This window comes from Phaethon aethereus, assembly GCF_964289735.1.
Source record: "Phaethon aethereus genome assembly, chromosome: 15".
Taxonomy (NCBI): domain Eukaryota; kingdom Metazoa; phylum Chordata; class Aves; order Phaethontiformes; family Phaethontidae; genus Phaethon; species Phaethon aethereus.
The window spans coordinates 17,515,151-17,538,502 of record NC_138591.1 but is presented as its reverse complement, the minus strand read 5'-3'; the positions used below and the strand labels follow the sequence as shown (position 1 = coordinate 17,538,502).

Sequence of the window (23,352 nt, the reverse complement as noted above, 5' to 3'; positions counted from 1 at the left end):
ACCCCCCAAAATGTACCCCTAAACCCAGAGCACCCCCACACCCCAGGGCACCCCAGTCTCCCCGGCAGCCCCACACCTCAGTGCACCCTCATACCCCCCCAGTGCATCCCTATACCCCCAATGCACCTCATATCCCCCTGACACCCCCGTTTTCTCCACCACACTGCACCCCACGTCCCCCCGGCACCCCCACCCCAATGCACCCCATATCCCGCCGTGACACCCCCATTTTCCCCCCTGCCCCCCCACGCCCCCCCGCTTCCCCCAGCGGGCCCCGCCCCGCCTTCCCGCCCCGTGACGGGGGCGGGGCTTGAGCCAGGGGCGGGGCCTCCCGAGGGAGGGTCCATGTTATGAAGGCGTGTTCTGGGGCGGGGCGACGCGGCGGAAGAGGGCGGGGCGCAGCGCGGGAGGGGCGGGGCGCGGCGGCGGAAGGGGGCGGGGCGCGGCGCGGGAGGGGCGGGGCGCGGCGCGGCGGCCGTTTCCGTGGCGGCGGCGGGGCCTGCTGGGCCCGAGCTGCCGGTGGGGCTGCACCGGCACCGGGTACGGCACCGCGGCGGTGGCGGAGGGCCTGGCCGGCAGCTGCAAGGGATGCTGGAGGGCTATGGGGCGGGAGGGGGCCCTGAGGAGGACTTGAGGGGGATCTGAGGGATCCTGAGTGGGCTGTGGGGTGAGCGAGGGCCTCAGGGCGCTGTGGGGCCTGAGGAGGACCTGAGGGAGCTCTCAGGGGGCTCTGGGCTGAGAGGGGGGCCCTGAGGGGGCTATGGGGTGGGAAGGGGCCCTGAGAGGACTGTGGGGCGGGAGGTCGTTCCTGAGGGGGCCCTGAGAGAGACCTGAGGGGCAGGAGCGGGCCCTGAGGTGGAGGAATGTGGGGAGTGAGGGGGGCTGGGGCTGGCGAGGGAAGGGTGGAGGATGGAGGAGGAGGAGGGCCTGGCTCGGGGGCATGCGGCCTGTGGGTGCCCCCAGAGGCCCTGCCACCCCCAGGCATCCTTGCTGGCCCCGGGGCTCCCCCAGGGTAGCTGCCAGCCCCTGGCCTGGGACAGGGCTGGGAAGAGCTGCTCCTCTGCCTGGCGGGGGGAGCTGCTGCCCACCCCCTCACTAGGGAAGCAGAGGGAACCCCTGCCTGTGGTGTTTGCAGGGTTTTAGGGCACCAGGAGTGCCCCGTGGAGATGACTGCGGCCTCGTTTCACCCAACCTCTTGCTGGCATCGCCGCTCGCCTCGGTCCGCGTTGCTGTAGTCGACCTCTCGTAGTGTCACCAACAGCTGCTCGCAGCAGCGGAGCATCGCGGGGGGTTGAACTGAGGAGGGAGCAAGAATCCCAGGAAAGGTTTTCAAGAACTCCCTGAGAGGGAGTTACAGACGGCAGCAGGAGAAGCCCGGTGTGGGGCTGTATCTCTCTCCCTGCAGGCAGCAACCGAGCTGTAGCCTCTCGCCTCCACGGCCCACGGATGTGGCCACAAAACGCTGCGGTCGAAGCCACCTGGGCCTGCTGGGAGCTGCGGGAGCCGAGCCTGTCCCTTCCCAGCTCTGGCTGAGGTGGAGCAGGGCGGCCGCGCGAGCGTGAATGCAGCCTGCGGGGACGCGAGCCTCCGAGCCTGCTCCTGGAGAGGGGAGTGTGCCCCGAGGACGGCCATGGAGAAAATGGCCAGGGTCACCACAGCCCTGGGGGGCAACGCCCTCACGGGACGGACCATGTTCTGCCACCTGGACGCCCCCGCCAATGCCATCAGCGTGTGTCGCGACGCTGCCCAGGTGGTGGTGGCCGGCCGCAACATCTTCAAGATCTACTCCATCGAGGAGGACCAGTTTGTGGAGAAGCTGAACCTCCGCGTCGGCCGCAAACCCTCCTTGAACTTCAGCTGCGCGGATGTGGTGTGGCACCAGATGGACGAGAACCTGCTGGCCACCGCCGCCACCAACGGCGTGGTCGTCACCTGGAACCTGGGCAAGCCGTCCCGCAACAAGCAGGACCAGCTCTTCACCGAGCACAAGCGCACCGTCAACAAGGTCTGCTTCCACCCCACCGAGGTCTACATGCTCCTCAGCGGATCCCAGGATGGTTACATGAAATGCTTCGACCTGCGCAAGAAGGACTCTGTCAGCACCTTCTCTGGTATGAACAGGGGCTGTTGCTTGGCCCCTGACCCTGGTGGGAGGCGGAGGCTGGGGGCTTTGCCCTTTCCCTGTGCCTGGGAGGGTTTGCTCAGGGCACAGTGTCGGAGGGAGCTGAGAGGTGTTCTGTGGCTTTTTTTTTTTTGCTGCTCAGCAGTGGGCCGGGCCTGCGCAGGAGCTGGAAGGTGGCCGCATCGCTGCCTGCTTTCCCCTTCCCTCTGGGCTGGTGATCCCCAGTGGCTCTCCCAGCGGAGATTTTAGCTTTGCTGGAGCTCCGTCCCACCGGATCTCAACTTCTGTCCCCGCTCAGGCCAGTCGGAGAGTGTGCGTGACGTCCAGTTCAGCATCCGGGACTACTTCACCTTCGCTGCCACCTTTGAGAACGGGAACGTGCAGCTGTGGGACATCCGCCGGCCGGACCGCTACGAGAGGATGTTCACGGCCCACAACGGGCCCGTCTTCTGCTGCGACTGGCACCCAGAGGACAGGTGTGTGTGGGGCCGGACCCTGCCAGCCGCCTGGCCTCGGCAGAGACGGGGGAAGCCCTAAAAATGGGGTTGGGACCTTTCAGGGGGAAGCAGGGTCTCTTGTGTCAGGGGCTGGGCCGTTGCTGGAAGATGGGAGCAGTTATTACTTTGATTTTGGGGTGGCGGTGGGGTGTTTTGGTTTTGCTTTTTGATAAATTGGGGGATCCTGAGGCACTGGGTTGCTAACGGTGGTGTATAGCAAGCTGCTGTCTTGCCCCCCATGTCGGGGCAGCCTCTCGCTCCAGCGCTCAGCTCGGGGAAGGCGCTGTGCGGCCGCTCTGGGACGCGGCTTGCTTGTGTTTGGTCACATTTCCCTCCTGCCTTTCCCCGGGGGCATTTGGGGTGCGTCTGTTGTGGTTTGTGGGCCCTGCCAGGCAGCGCTGCGACTCCTCACAAGCTTAGGGAGGCACCGAGATACATTCAAACTGGCCTTTTTCCTCTCTGCTGTCCCTGGCAAGTGGAAACCGGAGCTGAGGGGAACTGTTCTGGCTGGGAGCCCTTCAGACGAGTGTGGCTCTGAAGATGTAGAGCCTTAAACGAGGGCGGGAAGGAGGGGTGTTGCCCGTCCTGGTTACTGGAGAGCGGAGGCGTTTGGTAGTGTGTGGGAGGACGCAGTTACAGCCCGGTTGCCTCCCTTTGGCGTGGACCTGGTCACATCTGTGTTGTGAGCATTTCTGTGCCGTGGTGGCAAAGGAGAGGTGAACGGGCACGGCTCCTGGCCCAAGCTGGCATCTCACCGCCTTTCTCCACCCTTCTCCCAGGGGCTGGCTGGCAACAGGCGGCCGGGATAAGATGGTGAAGGTGTGGGACATGAACACCACGCGGGCGAAGGAGATTTACTGCGTGCAGACCATCGCCTCCGTGGCCCGGGTGAAGTGGCGCCCGGAGTGCAAGCACCACATCGCCACCTGCTCCATGATGGTGGACCACAACATCTACGTCTGGGACGTGCGGCGTCCCTTCATCCCCTCCGCCATGTTCGAGGAGCACAAGGACGTCACCACGGGCATCGTGTGGCGTCACCTCCACGACCCCTATTTCCTCCTGTCGGGCTCTAAGGACAGCACCCTCTACCAGCACATCTTCAAGGACGCCAGCCAGCCCATCGACCGGGCCAACCCCGAGGGGTTGTGCTACAGCCTCTACGGAGACCTGGCCTTCGCCGCCAAAGAGAGCCTCATCTCCTCCGACTCCAACCGCAAGCCCTACATCGGGGACCGGCGTCACCCCATCTTCTTCAAGCGCAAGCTGGACCCCACGGAGCAGTTTGAGTACATCTCCTCCTCCAGCGCCCTCAACGTCTTCGAGACGGATGTGGAGAGCGGCAGCATGGATTGGTTCGTGCACACCGCCAAGCAGTATGCCCTGGCCGGCAGGCCCCTGGCCGAGCTCTGCGACCACAACGCCAAGGTGGCCAAGGGCTTGGACCGCAACCAGGTGAGACCTAGGCTGGAGACTCTCAGCGCAGACCTAGGCTGGTGCCGGGGTTGAAAGGTGCTGTCAGGATGAGGCCCGAGCCAGACGGCAGCTCCCGGTGGCCTCGGGGTGTCCCCGCACCTGGCACCAGAGCGCCGTTGCCTATGACGAGCGCGGATCTTTGCCCAGAAACGTGACCGCCCTCGAGAGCTTGCCCAGCTCTCTGGATGGGCCAACAGTGGGAGGTCGCAGTCAGGCCCGTGGGTGCATGGGGCCTGGTGTTTAGCCCGGCAAGGTCTGACCACAGCTGTCTCTCTCCCGCAGGTGGCTCAAACGTGGACGATGCTGCGAATTATCTACTCCAGCCTCGGCACCGTGTCGTCTGCCAACCTCAACCACAGCATGGGGAAAGGCAGCGCCGCCCTCCCGCTCATGAACAGGTAAGGGGTGCCGGAGCCGCAGCGAAAGACGCGACGGCCGGGGCGGCTCCCTGAGTGGGAGAGAGGCGACGGCTCCTCAGCTGGGCTGGAGTCACGGGATGGGAGCAGGGACGGCTCTCCCTCAGCCTCAGGCCGCGCTGGTTTGCAGGTTGGCATCGTTTGAACACGACCATTTTCCGTGGCGGGGTGCGAAGCGAGCGGCCAGCCTGGCCTCGAGCCGTGCGGGCTCATACGCTGCTCCCTTCCCTCCTTCAAACAAAGTTTGAAGCTGCGGTGGGGCTGGTACCAGCTTTGCAGTTTTTTAATTAGCGTTTGTGACTGAGGGCGGGGGTTGGACAACCCCTGTCTTGCTGCTGGTGTGGAGAGGTTGTCTTCTGCCTCTCAAAGGGAGAGGACAGCCCAGCTCCGCCAGCGGCTCGCTGGCATGGAGAGCCCCACGGTGGGCTGATGAAGCAGGAAAACTTGTTTTTCCTCTTCTCAATGAAGTACAAAAGCGAGGGGTGAGGACTCCAAATGAGCTGTCAGACCTCGCAGGGCCGGGTTCCCGAGGTGAGTGGCAAAGACGCGAATAACATCAAACAAAACGTTCTCCTCGACCGAGCTCTGCATCCAGGCAGGTCACTGACTTAAACCGCAGGCAGCAAGCTGAAGAGCTCAGCTCTGCTTCAACCCCGTTCCCTTCCTTTTCCATCTCGGCGAAGCCCGAGAGCGATGAGGCATAACAAACAGCAAAGCGCCGGGTAGCGAGGCAGCTCCTCTTTACCCGCCCGCAAGGTGAAGGTGGATATTAGGAGATGGAGTCGAGAGCCTGCGCTCAGCTCTGAAATCCTTTAGGGAGGCCTTCACAGGCAGCTTTGCGGGGCGAGCAGGGACACCAGGCTTGGAGAAAGGGCTGTGTTCACGACTGCAAGGTATCTTTATTTTTAAGTTAACAATGTGGGGACAGCTGACTTCCGTGCTCTCGGGGGAAATCGCCATGTCTTGTGTTTCACCCTTCAAATCGCAACCGGAGACCTGTACCCGGGCTGTTTGGTGGCTAGAAGGGAAGCTGTAAACTTCTGTGCTTATTCAGTTTGGCTTCTTTCCCAGCTTTAACCTGAAGGACATCCCCTCTGGGCTGGGCAGCGAGTCAAGACTGGACCGCAGCAAAGGAGAGAGCCGCGCAGAAAACATCCTCATGGATTCCTCCTCCACCCTGATCAACAACGAGGGTAGCGTTTCTGGGGCGGGCTCTTCCCTCCTCAGCTGTCAGTGGCCCTGATACGGGGTAAACCGGTAAATTTATCCTGTAAATTGGGGTGATTGGACCTGCTGCAATCCTCAGGTGAAGCACGCCGAGCCCTGGGGTTGCAGAAGGACAGTTTACCCCTGTGACCCCCGCAGCGGTGGCTGCGGGCCCCAGGAACGCGACTGTGGTGGGGAGCCGAGCCGTCTGGCTCGGACACAGCCTGGCAGGCTGGGGCAGGGCACGGGGGATGTGGACCCAACTGTGTGCCTGAGGGGGAGACGAGCCGATTTCTCTCTCCCTGGGCACACAGACAACGAGGAGACGGAGGGCAGTGATGTCCCTGCGGACTATCTGCTGGGAGACGTGGAAGCGGATGAGGATGACCTGTATATGATGGACCACGAGAACCCGCACGGTGAGTGCACGGGTGGTGCCGAGAGGTGTTGCCTGTCCCAGACACGCAGCTGGATTTTTTTCTGCCAACCTTCCTTAATCGTTCCTGATCTCTCCTCGCAGCTGAAGAGCAAGAATACAGCCTTCCACAAGAAGCCTTCCCCCTGCGCCATGAAATCGTGGACAACCCATCGGCCTTGGACCACCTGCAAGACAAGGCTGACTCTCCTCACGTCAGTGGCAATGAGGCCGAGACGGTGTCGCTGACACCTGTGGAGTCCTTCTCCCTCATCTCCATCTCCCACTCGCTCTACGAGAACCGCCTGCCCTCCGACTTCTTCAATCCCATCGTGCGAGACACGCTCCTCTTCTACGCCGAGCAGGGTGACGTCCAGACAGCCGTGTCCGTCCTCATCGTGCTGGGGGACCGCATCCGCAAGGAGATTGATGAGCAGACCCAGGTAAGACCCTGGGACGCCCCTTCCTCCTGGCTGCATAGGAACCGAACTCTCCCTTCGGGGCTGGTGCAGCATCCCCACGAGATGCAGTAGGACACCTCGGTGGGACCCAGAGGTGGTGTGTCCCAATGCAGTGGGATCCTGCCTGGGCTCTGGGTGCTTCTCCTCTCCTCTAGCCCCTGCCAGGCTTGCTCTAAGCCAGGGTGGGCAGCTCCAGGACCCCTGGTACCCAGCCGGCTGCCCTACCACCAGTCCTGGCAGGGACCCGAGGTGGTGTCTGCAGGGCCAGGGTGGGGAAGTGGCCTTGGCCTGTTGATTTGGGGAAGGATGCCTCTTCCCCAGCCCCACAGAGCAGGTCCCTTGCTGCAGGGATCTTGCCTTTGGGACGTGGGGCTGGGATCCCAGGGGGGGATTTTGGGGCTGAGCTGTCTGCGGCCGTCCCCAGGAGCACTGGTACACGTCCTACATCGACCTGCTGCAGCGCTTCCAGCTCTGGAACATCTCCAACGAGGTGATCAAGCTGAGCACGTGCCGTGCCATCAACTGCCTCAACCAGGCGTCCACCACCCTGCACGTCAACTGCAGCAACTGCAAGCGGCCCATGAGCAACAGGGGCTGGATCTGTGACAGGTGAGGGCAGGGCCGCGGGCAGGGAGGTGGGGACCGTGCTCTGACCACCGAGGGGGAGTCCCAAAGGGGCTGCAGGGGCAGGAGGGTGGGGCTGGTGCCCCCTCCGCTCTCCCCCTCGTTGCCCCTCCAAGGGCTCTTGGGCTCACCCCCTTCTCTCTGGCGCAGGTGTCGGCAGTGTGCCAGCATGTGCGCCGTCTGTCACCACGTGGTGAAGGGGCTCTTCGTCTGGTGCCAGGGCTGCAGCCACGGCGGCCACCTCCAGCACATCATGAAGTGGCTGGAGACCAGCTCCCACTGCCCCGCCGGCTGCGGCCACCTCTGCGAGTACACCTGAGCCCCTCGGGAGACGGCAGGCAGCGGCAGGCAGAACAGGCAGGGCCTCCTGCCTACCTGCCCTCCCCTGCACCTCCTTCCCTGTATTTATTGTATTTTTGTGTAAATAGGGGCCCTGCGTGTGCCCCCCCAGCCCCCTGCCCAGCCCTTTTGTACTGGATTAAAACAAAACAGAGCAGCTGAACTGAGCCGTGCCTCTTGTCTTTGCTTAACCTGGCTGCAGCGGCCCCGGGGGCAGGCTCGGGGCCCCGGGGCGGAGCTCGGTCCTGGCCCCCTCCCCGGCTGCGGGTCTCTTCCCCCGCGGCGCCCCGGGAGGCTGTGGGCCCCACAATCCCTCTGGCTCCTTTAAGGTGTGGCCCCTTTAAGGCGTGGACCCTGCCGGGAGCCGTAGCGACGCCCTCAGCCAGTGGCAGTGCGAGATGTCAGCGCGGGCCGCGGTGGCTGCCGGGAAGCGTAGTCCCCCGCGGCCCCGGTACCGGGGCCGGTCCCGCTCTCCGATGGCGGCGGTGGGGCGGCTGCTCTCGCTGCTGCTGCCGCTGGCCTGGGCCCGGCCCGCGGGCTGTACCGACCCGCCGGGCGGCGGCTGGTAAGGGCGGGGGGGAGACCGTCTTGTTGCCGGGCCTGTGGCCGGTGCCGAGCGGAGCCTCCCGTTGCAGGCTGGCGGGCACGGTGCCGGAGGAGGAGCGGTGCACCGTGGAGCGGGCCGACGCCTCCCTCACCTACTCCCTCTTCCTGCAGCGGTACGGGCGGCCGCTGCCCCGAGAGGGGGTCCCTCGGCAGGGCTCGTGGGGAGGCCCGGAGGCAGGTCCCGGTGTCCCGGGGCCTTGGGGGGGGGCTAGGGGGGCGGGCCCAGAGGGATTGGGGGCACACCCGGGGGAAGCGGGGGTTTGGGGCCGGCCCCGCTGCCCCGGAAGGTGGGTTGGGGCCGGCCCCGGTGCGGCCGCCCGTGCGGGACCCCGCTGCGCTTCTCTCCCTCAGGTTCGCCTTCTCCCGGCCGGTCATCCTCCGCGGGGTGACGGACAACTCGGTGAGTACCGGGGGGGGCTGAGGGGCGGGGGAGCGCACACCGGAGCCCCGAGGGCGGCGGCATTCCGGCCCATCCCGGCCCCGCCGTGCCTCCCCCCTCAGGCCTTCCGTGCCCTCTGCACCCGGGAGAAGCTGCTGGCGGCCTTCGGGGCCCGCCCGGTGCGGCTCAGCACGGCCAACACCTACTCCTACCGCAAAGGTGAGGCTGGGGGCGGGCCCCGCAGCCCCTGCACCGGGCAGGGCCTGCCCGGGGGTGCCGGCAGGGCCCCCCGGCTCGGCCCCCCAGCTCTGCCCTGTCCGCAGTGGACGTGCCCTTCCAGGAGTACGTGGAGCAGCTGCTGAAGCCACAGGATCCGGCCAGGCTGGGCAGCGGTGGGTAGCGCCGGCCCGCAACCGGCACCCCTCCGCTCTTCACCGGCCTCATCCTCCCCATCTCCACCCCACCCCCAGACACCCTCTACTTCTTCGGGGACAACAACTTCACCGAGTGGGGCTCCCTCTTCCAGCAGTATGTGCCCCCCTCCTTCCGCATCCCGGGCACCAGCCCTGCCTACAGCTTCGGGATCGCAGGTGGGTGCCAGTGGAGGTGGCGGTGGGCTTGGGACGGGGTGGAGGGGTGTCTCCCTAGCACCCACCCCCCTCCCACTGTAGGCTCCGGCTCCGGCGTTCCCTTTCACTGGCATGGCCCGGGTTACTCTGAGGTGATTTTTGGCAGGAAGGTGAGAATTGATCCCCAGGGGGAGGTATTTGGGGAGCAAAAAAAGACTCCAAGGGGCACCCCCTGAACATGGCAAGATGGAGAAGCCCCCCTGGGGCTGAGCCTGAGGGGCTGGAGGGGAAATGGGGGGGTGTGCCCCCTCCTCCGGTGTCTTCCAGCGCTGGTTTCTGTACCCACCGGATAAAACACCCCACTTCCACCCCAACGAGACGACGCTAGCCTGGCTCCACCACACGTACCCCGCACTGCCGCCGGCCGAGCGGCCGCTGGAGTGCACCCTCCGCCCCGGGGAGGTGAGTCTGGCCCAGCCCCGGCCCCCCCACATCACCCTGGGTCTCTGCTCCCAATGGGAGGGCAGGGGGACACACCCACGCAGCCCGCCCAGCACCCCGGGGCTGCAGGAGGATGCAGGGTGACACCCCAGGAGCCCATGGGACACCCCCCTGCTCTCTCCCGCCAGGTCCTGTACTTCCCCGACCGCTGGTGGCATGCCACGCTCAACCTGGACACCAGCGTCTTCATCTCCACCTTCCTGGGGTAGAACCAGGAAGGATGAGGACGTGCCATCATCCCGGCTGCGGCAAGAGCATGCCGGGCTGGCAGCTACGGTGCCCACCGCCAGCAGGGAAGGGCAGCACCCAATTTTGCCCATTCTACTGGTGTCGGGATCAAGTGCCTGAAGAAGTTCTGGTTTTTACTGGTCTTTTCCCTCCCCTTTTGGATTAAAGTTGCTGTTCTGCTGTAGCTCTTCATGTATTGCTACATCCCTGTGGCACCAGAATGCAGGCAGGGCAGGCAGAGCAGGCAGGGGGGTGAGCCCCAGCCCACAGGGGCAGGCAAACCCACTCCTCGTGGAATAGCACCGGTTCCCAAGTCAGGATGTGGCCTGCCCAGTACGGAGATCACCACCGTGAACCACTCCAGCTCTTTTTTTCCACATTTATTGCTGAATTTTTTTTAAATTATTTTAATGTATTTTTTTCCTTTTTTTTTTTTTAATTGACATATTGGCAAACTTCCAGAGGGTGCTCGAAAGTCAGGCAGGCTGGCGGCCGATCGAAACGCTGGAGTCCCAGTCGGCCGTGGATTTGTTGGTGGTTTTGGTTTGTGTTGTTGGTTTTTTGTTTGTTTGTTTGTTTTTAAAGGGATTTCATTAAGAGGAAGAAGAACTTTAACCCGGGCGGTTGTTTGCAGGGAACCACGCTCCTGGCAGGAGAGGGGACACGCACGAGCCAGCCCCTTCCAGCCTGGGGGCACTTGTTTCCCAGGAAAAGCCGGAGGGCGAGTGGGTGTCCATAGCAGGAACATTAGTCTCCCACCCTGGCAAGTGGCTATTTACAGGGAATGAGGCGAACAGGACCCTGGCCAGGCAGGAGATGGAAAGAGGAGGAAACAACTATGTACACGGGGAGGGCACCAGGCAGTCATCCCAGCGAGCTCCTCGCGGCACCTCCCCGCAGCAGGACGCTGTCTTTGGGGATTTTCAGCTGCCGTAGCCAAGGGGGACCCCGCTCTCTGGGTGAGGAAGACACTGGTAAGACCTTCCAGGTCACCGCAATGAGCCAGCCTTCTTCAAACCGCTGGGCAGGTCTTCCTCCGAGTGCTGTGGGCTGCGAGGAGCTGGTGGAGAGGGAAGCCTTCGTGCCCGCCCAGCCACTGCGGTTCCTCGGGAAGGGGAGATGGCGATGCGCCCTCGCCCAGCACTGCCGCTGGGTCTCTAGGCACCCGGGGCGGAGGGGGAATAGCCGGAGAGCGAGTAAGGCATGGTGCCAGCCCAGCGAGAGCCGTTTGCGCCGCCGAGGCCAGAGGGAGCCTGGGCAGGCCAGCGCTGCCCCCTCGGCCCCTCAGTAATCCTCCACCCAGCCGTTCTCCGAGATGAACGCGTCTATCACCTCCTTCATGGCGAGGTTGGGGATCAGCTGGTCCTGGGTCAGGGGACTCCGTGTCACCGGATCGAAATGACCCACGCGCTGCGAGGGGAGGAGACAGCCGCGAACCGGTTACTCCACGCGCCCAGCCTCAGCCCCGGGGCGCAGGCAGCTGCCAGGCCAGGGCCGTGCCGGCATCCGGCACAGCAACCAGGCATCTGTGTGCCTGCTGGGGGGGAGGAAAAGAAGGGGCTGGAGGGAGAGCCCCCCCGCCCTGAAGGTGCCTGCCAGCAGGATGAGAGCGGGTCAAGGCACAAGACCCTTCCCAACAGCCGCCTCCGCTTCAGGCAGGGTCTGGCAGCGCCCGCCGCCTTCCTGCCTGCCCCGGCACCTCCGCGGGGAGCTGCCCGGGCAGGTAACCGGGACCAAACCCAAGGAGGCTTTTGAGCCCTTAGTTAGGCAGGCAGCTGCCTTTACGCCCAGGGCAGAAGCCAGGCAGAGGAGGACTGTGGGCAAGGTCCTGGGAAGCCCCCGCTGCCCCCAGCCCAGCAGTACCTGGAGATGTTCCTCAATGTCCTTCCTGTCATAGGTGATGCCGCTGGGCGTGATGCAGGGCTCTCGCATCAGCTCAAAACTGATCTTCCCGCACAGGTAGTCAGGGATGTCCCGCTTCTGGCTCGAGAGAAGTGGAGCTGGGTCAGGAGGGGCTGGGTGAGCCCAGCATCAAAAAAAAAGAGGGCTGGGAGGTGGTGCCGGCTCCAAGGGGGAAGCAGGGAAGAGTCTGCATGAGCAGCTCTGGCTGGGGAGAGACGAGAGCGTGGGGCTGGGCCACACTCACCTTCCTCTTCTCGTCCACTTGAGAGAATAGCTCATCCATGTCCGCCAAGTATTTGTCCTGAAAGATAAAAGGCCTTAAGGATGAGGGGACCCCGGTGTACAGGGGCTACGGGTCCCCAGGGAGAGAGCCCCCAAGCCTCCCACCCCAGGGGGGCTGGGGCAGGCAGAGATGAGGTGGCAGAGCCTCCGTGGCCCCTCTCCTTCGCAGCCCCTGGCCAGCGCTCGTGTGACAGGAGTGATCCAGCTTAAAAATAACCTTCCTTTCTGGGGCTATTTTATCCTAGGATTAGTCCCCTGGGCCGGGCCAGCACCCAGACCCACACGTGGCCAAGAGCCACTCGCATTGCACAGCCCTCAGAGAACAACAGCTACAGCAGCTGGGGGAGCACAAGCAGGCGCCGGCGCGGCCGGGCCAAGAGGTGACAGAGCAGGGGTAGCTGTCACGGGGGGACACAAAAGCCCTGCAACAGCAGCTCCAGCCACAAAATGAAAGCTGCGAAGCTCTGCCCTAGCGTCTCCTGCCTTTTCCTGCACAGCCGCAGCAGGGCACGGGGATGAGGATGGGACGAGGAAGCAGCCCTGGCCCCCAGCTCACGTGTTTGGCCTCGATGCTGGCCAGCTGAACTCTGCTCCGGCTCTCATCTGCGTTTTCTTCCTGCTGAGCGTTTCGGCACTCAGCCAGCTCCCTAGAACAGAGCGGAGAGATCAGAAGCGATGGAGGGATGCTACCGCTCCCTTCCCTGCTGCTGCCCTAGCTGCCAGGCTCTGCCTGCACCTCCAGGACAGCAGAGGCACCAAGCAGAGCTGTGACACCTTCATGGCACTAAAAAACCCTTTACAGGTGCCGCCAGCACCCCGCGTTACCTCTCCTTCTCTGCCATGATCAGCTTGGTCAGGTAGGAGTGCAGCTCATTCTCCTGGTTGATCCGCTTCTCCTCAATACTGTTCCAGCGTTTCTTCTTGGCGATGCGCAGGGCGCTGGGAATGTCGTCCCCGAAATTCAGCCGCTGCTCCTTGGCGAGGTTGTAGGCTGGGGAGGGGAAAGGGCATCTCAGAGCTGGCACCGGTTTCCTTTTCGCCATTCCTGGTGGATGGGTGGCCAGGGCGGAGAACACCGTCCCCGTGCCCGCTCACCTCGCTGCAGGTTGGCGATGGCCTCGTCATAGTTCTCCATCTCCATCTGGCACTGGCCCAGGAAGAAGTGAGCCTTCACCGACTGGCCGTCCAGCTCCAGGGCTCGCTTGCAGTCCGCCAGCGCCTTGTCGTGCTGCTGCATTTTCAGGTAGCAGAGGGCTCGGTTGGTGTAGTAGACGGCCACCAAGGGGTTGCGGTTCTGCAAAGCGAGACCCGTGTTACGGCCAGCGACGGCAAGCGCTGGCAGGGGCGAGATGCAGTGACAACAGGGTGACTCGGTGAGCCGGCTGCGCAACGCCATCACCCTGCCGGGAGCGCCGGCACGGGTGCGCGCCCAGTGGGGTGCCTGCCGCGGTGGAGGGGGGACAAGCCGGGGCCAGTCCCCGTGGGGCAGCCTGGCATGGGACAGGCCCCCAGGCACCCTGCCCTGGCCTGGGGGGCCGGAGCCCTCCACCTCAGCGTGGGGATGTGGGGGGCCGGGGGTGAGGGGGCTGTGCCTGGCTGGGGGGTGTCCAGGAAAGGGGGGACAGGCTGGGGGAGGCGGTCTAGGCCTGAACGCGGGGGGTCCAGGCCCGGCCCAGGGAGGGGATCCAGGCCCGGGGGAGTGCCCAGGCCCGGGGGAGTGCCCAGGCCCGGAGGGGGGTCCCAGCCCGGGGTGGGGGTGCCGTCGGGACTCACGATGGCGCGGCCGTAGCAGGCGGCGGCCTCGGGGTACTTGCGGCCGCCGAAGAGCCGGTTTCCCTGCTCCTTGTGCTCCTGCGCGCTGTGGCTCTTCTCGGGGCTGCCGCCCCCCGCCGCGCCCGGGCCCGCCGTCCCGGTCCCCGCCGCACCGCCCTCCCGTTCCTCCTTCCCCTTCATGGCACCGCCCGGCCCGGCCCGGCCCGGCCCGGCCCGCTGGGGCCGGCGGCTCCGCTGGCTCCGGCCGCGCACTGCGACAGCAGCCGCCGCCGCCGCCGCCGCCGCTTCCGGGGCCGGGCCGCCGCGAGGCGGGGCCGGGGGCGGGGCGAGAATGGGCGGGGTCTGAGGCGATGCTGGGAGAGGGGCGTGGTCTATGGAGAGGAGGGGCGGAGTGGGGAGGCGGAGCCTGTCGAGCGGAGGGGCGGGGCATGTGAAGAGGCGGGGAGGAGCGGCGGGGCCTGAAGGGGGGTGAGGGGCGGGGCCTGGAAGGAGGGATGGAGCGGGGGCGGGGTCGGGCGGTGGAGGGGCGGGGTTTGGAGCGGAGGGGCGGGGTTTGGAGCGGAGGGGCGGGGTGAGAGTTGTAAGGCTGCATATGGGGGGCTGGATGGAGGGGTATGGGGTGCGGGGGGGTGCGGGGCTGGGTGAGGGATTGGGGGGGCAGGGGGATGGGAGGGTTGATGGGGGGTGCAGGAGGGAGGGGGGGGGCTGATGAGGGTGCAGGCGGGTGGGCATGGATGGGGACTGTGGGGTACATGGGTGGTGTGGAGGTGCGGGGGGGGGTTGTTTGCATGGGGGGCGGCGGTGACACCAGTGCCCAGCCCCCCCGAGCGCTCCTCAGACCACCAGGGATGGGGAGGGGGGCACCCCCGGACATCCCCCCCCCGCCAGACGCAGGCCCCAGCACTGTGCAAAATATTTATTTATACTCCAAAAAGGTCAGGGGGGGATTTCGGAGCGGGGCCCCCCCCCGCGCCCCATCCTTGGCCGAGCCCCCCTACCGCGGGGAGGGCGGCTGGCAGCAAAAGCGGGGGGCTGGGGCACAGGGAAGGGGCGGGGGGGGGCTGCACCCCGAGGGCACTGCTGACATGAGTTGTGCCGGTCTCAGCTGCTCGGCCTCCCTGCCGGGCTCTCCCCAGAGCGGGTTTTTTGGGGGTTTTTGGTTTTTTCTCTCTTTCATTTATTTATATTGATGTTTTGGCATAGAAAAATAAATCGCTCCTGTTTTGGCACCAGGCCTCGGTGGGAAAGTGCAGGTCCTGGGGGGGGTGCAACGAGTCGGCCCCCACCCCAGAAAGGGGGTACGAGAACAAGTGGGGGGCAGGGAGAACCCCTTGCTCGGCTCTTTCCTGGGGGGGCACATCCCGAGCCCCACGGGCACCCCAGGGTGGGGGGTGGCGATGGTTGGGCAAGGCTGAAGCAGCCTTTGGGGTGGGGACACAGCAAGGGTGGCGAAGAGGGGTGCCAGGGTACTTTTGGGGGACGAAGACAGCCCATGCCGAGGGCGGGGGCGGGGGGGGGGGGCTGCGCGCCCACTAGCACCGAGGGGACAGGTCCCCATGTCACGCGCGGGGACCCCCCCCCCCCCCCCGTCCTCCGAAAAAAAAAAAAAAAACAAACCACCCAAAACCGACCCCCATACGCGGGGGGAGGAGGGGGGTTATGGCGGGGGGGGGATCTGTGCCCCCAGCAGGTCGTAGGCGAAGATGTTCCAGAAGACGGCGAAGAGGAGGAAGGTGCCGTAGGACAGGAGCAGGACCCACCAGCCGCACTGGGCGCGCAGGCTCTCCTCGTAGCTGCGCAGGATGGTCAGCCCCATGCTGATGCCCACGATGGCCCCCGCCAAGTGGGCCATGAAGCTGGGCTGGGGGCCCGAGGCCGGCAGCGGGGGGGAGAAGCGGAGCCAGACGGCGCGACCCACCTCCGAGCTCACTGGAAGAGCGTCGGGGAGGTGCTCAGTGGCCCCCCCCACCCCCCATCACCCTCGTCACCCGCCCCCCCACCCCCCCCGCCGCCGCCGGGGGGACCCCCCGGGGTGGGGGGCGCGGCCGGGTACTCACTGCACACCAGCGCCAGCACCATCCGCAGCAGCTTGTAGGGGCAGCGCATCCCGGCCCAGTTCTGCGGGCGGACGGACGGACAGACGGACGGGCGGACGATGGGCTGGCACCGGCGATGCCCCAGCCCCGTAGAGCCCGACCCCGCTTCTCCGCACGCCCCCCCCCCCGCCATGACGCCACCCTAAAGTGTTCCCCCCCCCATGACGGTGCCCACCCCGTGATGCACCCGCCCCCCATCGCCCCGCCCATGCCACCCCACGGCACCCCCCGCCCAACATCACACCATGCTACCCCCCCCCGCCCCCCCGGTGCCCCCCCCGGCGCCGGGGGCGCTGACCATGACGACGTTGGCGAGGTGAGCCGAGCAGAGCGCGTAGACACCCCCCGAGCCCCCGACCAGGGGGGCCCGCATGTCCGTGATGGAGACGGTGAGGGAGCCTGCGGGTGCGGGCAGAGCTCAGCGTGGGGCCTCGCCCCACGTAGCGCTAATTAATTAGAGTCCACATTAATTAATGACGGGCTGCATCATCCCCTAGCCCCCCCGGGGGCGAGCGGTGCTGGCAGCGCAGGGCGGGGGTACCCGGCGGCCAAGAGCGGGTGGCGAGCGGCGCCCCGTGCCCCCATCAAACTCGGGGCGCATCTCCCCGTGGCCCCCCCCCCCCCCCCGGGGCTGGTGACGGGGGACCGATGGGGACAGCGTGTGCCCCCCCCCGCCATGTGCCCACCTGCCAGGACGCCGGCCAGGTAGAGGAAGCTGATGCGCAGGATGCCGTGCACCATCTCCAGGGGTACCCCGATCATCAGCTGCAGGAGGGCGTTGAACCCCAGCTGCTCCAGCCTGCCCGGGGCACGGGAGGGCACAGGCGGTGGCTCAGGTCACGCAGCCCCCACGGTGCGTCGTGTCCCGCGCACCCCACGCCCCCCCGCCCCGAGCAGGGACCTACCCCACGTGCATGAACATGTAGGTGAGGAAGCGCCAGGCGCGTGCCCGGTGCCCGGGGTGGTAGATCAGGGGGCTCTTCATGTACTCGGGGTGGTAGGTCTGCAGCACCCACTTGTTCAGCCGCGCCCCGTAGCAGAGGAACACGATGATCTGCGACAAACCCCGCGGCCGTCAGCCGCGCCGAGACCCCACCACCACCACCCCCCTGCCCCGGCGCCTGCGTCCCTCTGGCCTGCGGCAGGTCTGAGCCCCACCACGGCCACTGGGACGTCGCAGCTGGGGCCACCTGGGGTTGAAGACCCCCTGTATGAGCACCGGGACATCCCAAGCAGGGTCACCTGTCCCCCCTACCCCAGGTCTGAGCCCCCCCCTTGGCCACCAGCACATCATAACCAGGGTCCCCCATCCCCTCCACCCCAGATCTGAGCCCCCAACCGGCCACTGACAGATCCCAGCTGGGGTCACCCACGCCCTCCGCCCCAGGTCTGAGCCCCCCATGGCCACCAGAACATCCCAGCTGGGGTCACCCACGCCCTCCGCCCCAGGTCTGAGCCCCCCATGGCCACCAGAACATCCCAGCTGGGGTCACCCACCCCCTCCGCCCCAGGTCTGAGCCCCCCATGGCCACCAGAACATCCCAGCTAGGGTCACCCACCCCCTCCACCCTGGGTCTGAGCCCCCCATGGGCAGGGGGACACCTCAGCCAGGCTCAGCCTTGGTGCCGGCCCCATACCTGGGTGAGGGTGACGGCTGCCATGAAGACGGGGGGCGGACACGTGCGGTGCTGGTAGAAGTACCAGCGCCGGTCCATCTCGCAGGGCAGGATCTCATAGGCCACGTAGCGGACGAAGCGCTTGTAGAAGCCCAGGCCGGTCTCGTCCAGCAGCACGTCGCGGGGCAGGGCGCGCTGCCCGTTGGCGATGGCGCGCTTGAAGCTGCTCGAGCGCTTGCTGCTGATCTGCGGAGAGAGGCCGTGCCCGCGGGGGCCGCGGGGGCACCTCGGGCCGGCGGGCTTGTGGCCACCCCCCGCCCATCGCTGCCACTGCCCCGTGCCGCAGCCCTCTGGGACCGGCCGGACAAGCAACCCCAAGGCCGTGCCGTCATCCCATGCCAGCGGAGTCCCCAGGGACCGCCGCTGATCGCCCCCCTCCCCAGGGGCACAGGGAGGTGCCCAGCGCCCACCCTGGGCTGGTAGCCGGCCGCTCGCCCCCGTCCCCGCGGCCCCCCGGCACTGACCAGGTCTACCAGCTCCTGATAGCAGACCTGCCCCTCGTCGTTGCCCTGCGCCAGGGCCACCAGCATGTCCAGCTTGGCGGGGTCCAGGGGCAGCTCATGGCTGTGCACGAGGCTGGCGAACGTCTCCACCCCGATGAAGCCGGTGTTTTCGGGGTCGAGCTGTGGGGGCACGGCACGGGGCATCACCAGGATGCCAGGGCTGCGGCTCCCTGATCGGCCGGGGAGACCTTCTTGGCGCCCTTCACCCCGGTCTCAAGCCTGGTGGCATCATGCGCCGCGCCGCCAGCCCCTGCCTCGGCGAGGGAGGCTACACTGTGTGGGTGCCCTGTGCCGCGCAGGTGCCCCGTGCCGCGCCGGCGTCCCCATCTCCCCGTGGCACGGCCAACCCTCTCCCACTCGGTTCTCTCTCGCCGCCAGCAGCCTGCCAGCCAGGAAGCCACGAAGCTAAACACACGCGCGGCCCTGGCACCAGCCTCCTCCTCCTCCTCCCGCTCCTCCCGCGCACCCTCACCGCCGGGCGCCGGGCTCCGCCACCCTGTGCCGGGGCACCCTGCACCATCCCCAGGGCTGCCGGCACTGACCGAGCACCCTGAGCCCTCCAAGCACCGTGCACCATGGGGCACCCTGTGCCGTGGGGCACCCAACTGGTGGAGGTGAGGAGTCCGGGGTGGGGACGGAGGCACCGATGGCTGGAGTGCAGCTCGAGCTCCACCGAGGGTGGCGGGGACCCTGCGCCCCACGGAATCACCCTGCGTCGGGTTTGCTCCTTCCTTCGACACGGAAGGAAACGTGGGAGAGGAAACTTGTCCTCATGGGACGGGCAGGGGAGGGAGTGCTGGGGGGCATGGGACCCCCACCCCGGCATGCAACACGTCCCTCAGGCCCCGGCAGGGAGCAGCCAAAGCCCCTCTCCCAAGGGGGGTCCGGCTGCCCGGAGCCTGGGCGTGGGCGCAGGGTGGGGAGCAGGGTGCAGGTGTGGGGTGCAGGTGTGGGGTGTGGGCAGTGCTTGCACCCTCGCAGTGGCTGCCGGCCCATGGGGGAGCAGCCCCAGCCATTGGGGCGCAGGAGCACAGTCCTGTGTCCCCCCCTCCCAGTCCCTTGTGCCCCACACATGCCGCCCCACGGGTGCCACGTGCGTGTGCCACGCCGAGACCTGGCAGACGCCGTCCCCACGCGCTGGCGCGCGCTGAGCTCGCTGGCCCCTGGAGAGCCCTCTCTGCTTTTGGGGCACGTCTCCCCACACCCCAACCCCACTGGCTCCTTACAGGCCCCTCGGGGGGGGCTGATCCCCAGCCCCCCCAAAGCCCCTTGGCCCTGCTGGGCTCTCCCAAGTCCTGCTCTCACCCGGGGAATATGCTGCTTGTCCCCGAAGGGCTCGGAGGCACACGGAGCCCCAGCCCCCAGCGGCGGGGGGACACGGGGGACGGCACCACAGCTCCCGGGCTGGGGAGGCCAGGGGACTCGGCCAAGGTCACGGGGCCAGCCAGGGACGAGGGGGGGCCCTTAATATTCCTGATCCCCAATAAATTCCGTCCCCAGGGGGGAGCTGCTAACTCGGGTGAGGACGGAGGGACGAGGCGGGCAGGGCCAGGGTGCAGCGGGTGCTAATGCAGCGGGGCCTGATCCTGCCGGCGGAGCGGAGCCCACCGCTACGCAGCGGTAATGCTCCACGGCCTGATCCTGCAATCAGGTCACGGGGCTGGACGCAGCCCCCCGCGAAGGCGCGCGAGCCCCCGGCCTCGCCAGGGCAGCTGAGCCCCCACGGCGGCCTCGGGGCCCCATCCTGCACCGCCGCAGCCATGGGGGTTCGGCTGCCCAGCACCCCTCGTCCTTGAAGGTGCACCCGGCAGGATCCGGCCCGGGGTCAGGTGGAGCGGGGAGCGCTGGGGCGAGGAGGAGGCCACAAGTGAGCTGAGTTGCGCGGTCTCAGCGGCACAACGGGGGCCCGGCTCCGCCGGGGCAGGGGTGGGAGGCGGCGGGGCAGCGGGCGCGGTACCGGTGCTGGGCGGGCAGCGCTGCCCGCGGGTCTGGCAGGCGGCAGGCAGCGCTGCCCGCTGCGCGGCAGCCGTGCCCGGTGCATTGCGAGCATCCCTCCCGCTAGCGATGCCCGGTGCGTGGCGGTCCCCCCCCCCCGCACCCCCCGCAGCTCTCACCTGCTCCTGGATGAGCTGGAGCAGGGAGCTCCTGTCCATGCACCCGGCGGGCGGCGGGCTCCGCCGCTCCCCCGCGCCCGGGGCCGGCGAGCCGGGCAGGGGAGCGGCGCGGGCGGCGGCGGGGGCGGCGGCGGGGGGGGCGGCTCTCCCCGCCAGCCCCGCGTTGCGGCGGGCCCGGCAGCGAGCTGCGAGCGGCGGCGCCGGGAGCCGCCGATGGCAGCGGGGCGGCGGCGGCGGCGGCGGGGGCGGGAGCGGAGCCGCGCGGAGCCGCCCCCGCCGCAGCGCACGGCGCAGCGCCCCCCCCACCCCCCCCGCCGCTGCCGCCGCGCGGGAAACCGGGACCCGCCCCGCGCCGCCCCGCGGCACGACACCGGGACGGGGCCGGCACCGGGCAGCGGCAGCCCGATGTGGTGTCTGCATCCCGGTACGGGCAGCGGCATCCCGGTACGGGCAGCGGCATCCCAGTACGGGTATCCGCATCCCGGTACGGGTAGCGGCATCCCGGTACGGGTATCTGCATCCTGGTACGGGCGGTGGCATCCCGGCATGGGTATCTGCATCCTGGTACGGGCAGCTGCATCCTGGTACGGGTATCTGCATCCATCCCGGTACAGGCAGCAGCATTGTGGTACGGGTACCAGCATCCCCTTACAGGCAGCAGCATCCCAGTACGGGTACCAGCATCCCAGTACGGGCAGCTGCATCCCGGTACGGGTACCAGCATCCCCTTACAGGCAGCAGCATCCCAGTACGGGTACCAGCATCCCAGTACGGGCAGCTGCGTCCCGGTACAGGTACCAGCATCTATCCCAGTACGGGCAGTGGCATCCCAGTGTGGTGCCTGCATGCCGGTACAGGTTCCTGCATCCCGGTATGGGACCTCCATCCTGGTATGGTGCCTGCATCCCCGTACTGGTACTGACACCCCAGTACAGTACCTGCATCGTGGTACCGTACTTGCATCCCAGTGCAGCATCTGCATCCCAGTACTGCTACCTGCATCCTGTTTCTGCATCCCAGTATAGTACCTGCATACTGGTACAGGAATCTGTATCCTGGTATGTTACCTGCCTCCCAGTATGGCACCTGCATCCCAGTATGGGTACCAGCATCCCAGTATGAGGGCCAGCATCCCAGTATGGGACCTGCATCCCCGTATGGGTACCAGCATCCCAGTATAGTACCTGCATCCCAGTATGGGTACTGGCATCCCAGTATGGGACCAGCATCCCGGCAGCAGGTACCTGCAGAGTCTGGCAAAGGTGTCTGTAGACTCCATCTCCACCCTGACACGGGCACCCACTGGCCAGCACAGGTCTGGGTGCGTCCCCCGTGGGTGCTCCGCTTGGCACGAGGCAGACGGTGCCTCCGGTGCCTGCTCTGGCACAGAGCATGCGGTGCAGCCTGGCACCTCCAGCCTCACCCTTCGCGTGACGTGCACGGTGGCACCCGGGCCCCCATGCGCCCTGTCCCGTGGGGCGGCACGTCCCCGCTCCCCTGGGCCACGGCTCAGCCCCGCTGCGAGCACCAGGGAGCTCCGGGCTGCACAGCCCCACCGTGGTGTGGGGCTGGCCCCGTGCCGGCGCTGAGGGGCTGGGAAGCAGCCGGCAAGGCTGCGCAGGCCGGCGATGCCGCGGCGATGCTGACTGGCACCGAGCAGTGCCCGGGCTCCTTCCTCAGGGACTCGGCGTGGCTGTGGGTGAGCTCCCACAGCCCTGCCATGGGCAGCCCCTGCCCCATGCCTGCCCCGGCACCGCGTGCGTGACTCCGGCACGCAGGCGCTATAAATACGCACCACGGCACATGTGCCTGCTGCTCCCACGGGGCCCAGCCTGGTTTGGACTCACGACGGAGCACCGCACGTCCCGTCCACCTTGGCATCGCCTCCTGCGGCCGTGCTCCCTCCCCGGCACCCCCGGTGTGCTGTGGTGGGAAGGGTCTCCTCTCCCACCCTGGCAGCACGGAGGGACCCCCCCCCGGGCACACGGGGGAGCAGTCCCATCCCATCCAGCCTCGGAGCAGAGTTAGGGAAGTGGGGAGCCCCTAACCCTGTGTGGGGAGCCCCTAACCCCACGTGGGGATGGGCAGGCAGAGCCACAGTTCCTGGGGGCAGCCAAACCCGCAAGATCCTGCCAGAGCGACACGGGGACCCACCACCTCCTTCCCCGTCTCTCCCCTGGCAAGTGTTGCAGAGGCATCCGTGTCCTCAAGCTCCCCCCAGAGCAGGGCTTCAGCTAAATCCCTGTAACTGCCCCCAAAACAGGGTGGGCAGCCCAGGCTTCACGCATCCCCGGCAGGGTGAGGGGTCCTGCTCCCCAGGTGACGCAGGACACGGCATGCAAGCGGAAGGTGTGTAAAAATTTATTTTCACGTAGAGAACAAACCTAAAACGGTATGGCTTTGCCAGACCTGGAGCGGGGAGCGGGGTCGGAGCACCAGGCAGGGGCCTGCCTAGCAGAGCCACGCGCGGTGGGCTCAGGCCCGGGGAGGGCGGAAAGGAAACACCAGGGCCGTGGCCCCGAATCCACAGGCCAGCAGCGAGCGCGATGGCAGCGGGTGTCCGAGGGGCAGAGCGGCTCCGGCACAGGCAGGATGGGGCCACCACCCTGGGGCTGCCCCCGTAAGAGATGCAGGCTGCCCAGCCACTTCTCAGCCCCCTCACCCGCTCCAGGCCACGAGAAAACGTTTAAATAGACAAAACATAGAGAAAAGCAGCTCCGAGCCGTACCTCGGTGCCACCCCACCAGCTGCCTGCAAATAAACCTACCCTGAGTGTGCTTGAAAAAGCCCAAGAGCCCGTGTCGCTGAGCCAGAAGCCAACCGGGGTTGGTCCCGGCAGGACGGGAGCCCAGGGCGGGCGCGAGCTGAGCACGGGGGCCAGCACGGGCCGCCCTCGCTCTTTGGGACTCGGAGACGGGGATGCCGTGGGACTCTGACCCCGGATTTGCGCTGGGCTAAAGTCAGGGCAGCTGCAGGTGCGGGCAGGGGAGGAAAGAGCTTCCAGTCGAACCAAGAGATGCAACACCCACAGCCTCGTGCTCCGGGACAGCCTCAGTGCGGGCAGGGCCCCGCGGAGGGGACAGCAGGACGAGGGCCGTATGCCAGCGTGGGGCAGGGCCTGGCCCCAGCTCAGCGTCGGCACGGCCAGGGAAGGACTGCAGCCGGCC

General features: G+C 67.0%; 4 protein-coding genes across 5 annotated transcripts; 2 read left to right on the top strand and 2 right to left on the bottom strand.

The window, feature by feature from the left end:
- Positions 1-1,630: 1,630 nt before the first annotated feature.
- WDR24 (WD repeat domain 24) lies at positions 1,631-7,536 on the top strand (the record flags this gene model as incomplete). The annotated part of the gene is made up of 9 exons (XM_082006505.1): positions 1,631-2,111; positions 2,421-2,598; positions 3,399-4,074; positions 4,378-4,493; positions 5,583-5,704; positions 6,032-6,136; positions 6,238-6,575; positions 7,018-7,202; positions 7,368-7,536. The coding sequence occupies 9 exons, from the start codon at positions 1,631-1,633 to the stop codon at positions 7,534-7,536; spliced, it is 2,370 nt and encodes a 789-aa protein (XP_081862631.1).
- A 496-nt stretch (positions 7,537-8,032) lies between these two features.
- Positions 8,033-10,730, top strand: JMJD8 (jumonji domain containing 8; the record flags this gene model as incomplete). Its single annotated transcript, XM_082006485.1, has 9 exons — positions 8,033-8,121; positions 8,192-8,275; positions 8,514-8,562; positions 8,664-8,760; positions 8,865-8,933; positions 9,012-9,131; positions 9,213-9,280; positions 9,438-9,572; positions 9,740-10,730. The coding sequence occupies 9 exons, from the start codon at positions 8,033-8,035 to the stop codon at positions 9,818-9,820; spliced, it is 792 nt and encodes a 263-aa protein (XP_081862611.1). The 3' UTR covers positions 9,821-10,730.
- Positions 10,731-11,123: 393 nt separating this feature from the next.
- On the bottom strand, positions 11,124-13,976 carry STUB1 (STIP1 homology and U-box containing protein 1; the record flags this gene model as incomplete). Its single annotated transcript, XM_082006950.1, has 7 exons — positions 11,124-11,249; positions 11,703-11,819; positions 11,986-12,042; positions 12,580-12,670; positions 12,849-13,014; positions 13,119-13,317; positions 13,797-13,976. The coding sequence occupies 7 exons, from the start codon at positions 13,974-13,976 to the stop codon at positions 11,124-11,126; spliced, it is 936 nt and encodes a 311-aa protein (XP_081863076.1).
- Positions 13,977-15,374: 1,398 nt separating this feature from the next.
- On the bottom strand, positions 15,375-20,224 carry RHBDL1 (rhomboid like 1; the record flags this gene model as incomplete). 2 transcript variants are annotated; one of them, XM_082006863.1, is made up of 8 exons in its annotated part: positions 15,375-15,725; positions 15,854-15,914; positions 16,191-16,291; positions 16,579-16,691; positions 16,798-16,946; positions 17,530-17,754; positions 18,033-18,191; positions 20,186-20,224. In XM_082006863.1, 8 exons carry the CDS (start codon positions 20,222-20,224, stop codon positions 15,454-15,456), a joined length of 1,119 nt encoding a protein of 372 aa, XP_081862989.1. In that variant the 3' UTR covers positions 15,375-15,453. The 2 variants fall into 2 exon arrangements, with proteins under 2 accessions (XP_081862989.1, XP_081862990.1); XM_082006864.1 differs by lacking the exon at positions 17,530-17,754.
- Between the last annotated feature and the right edge of the window lie 3,128 nt (positions 20,225-23,352).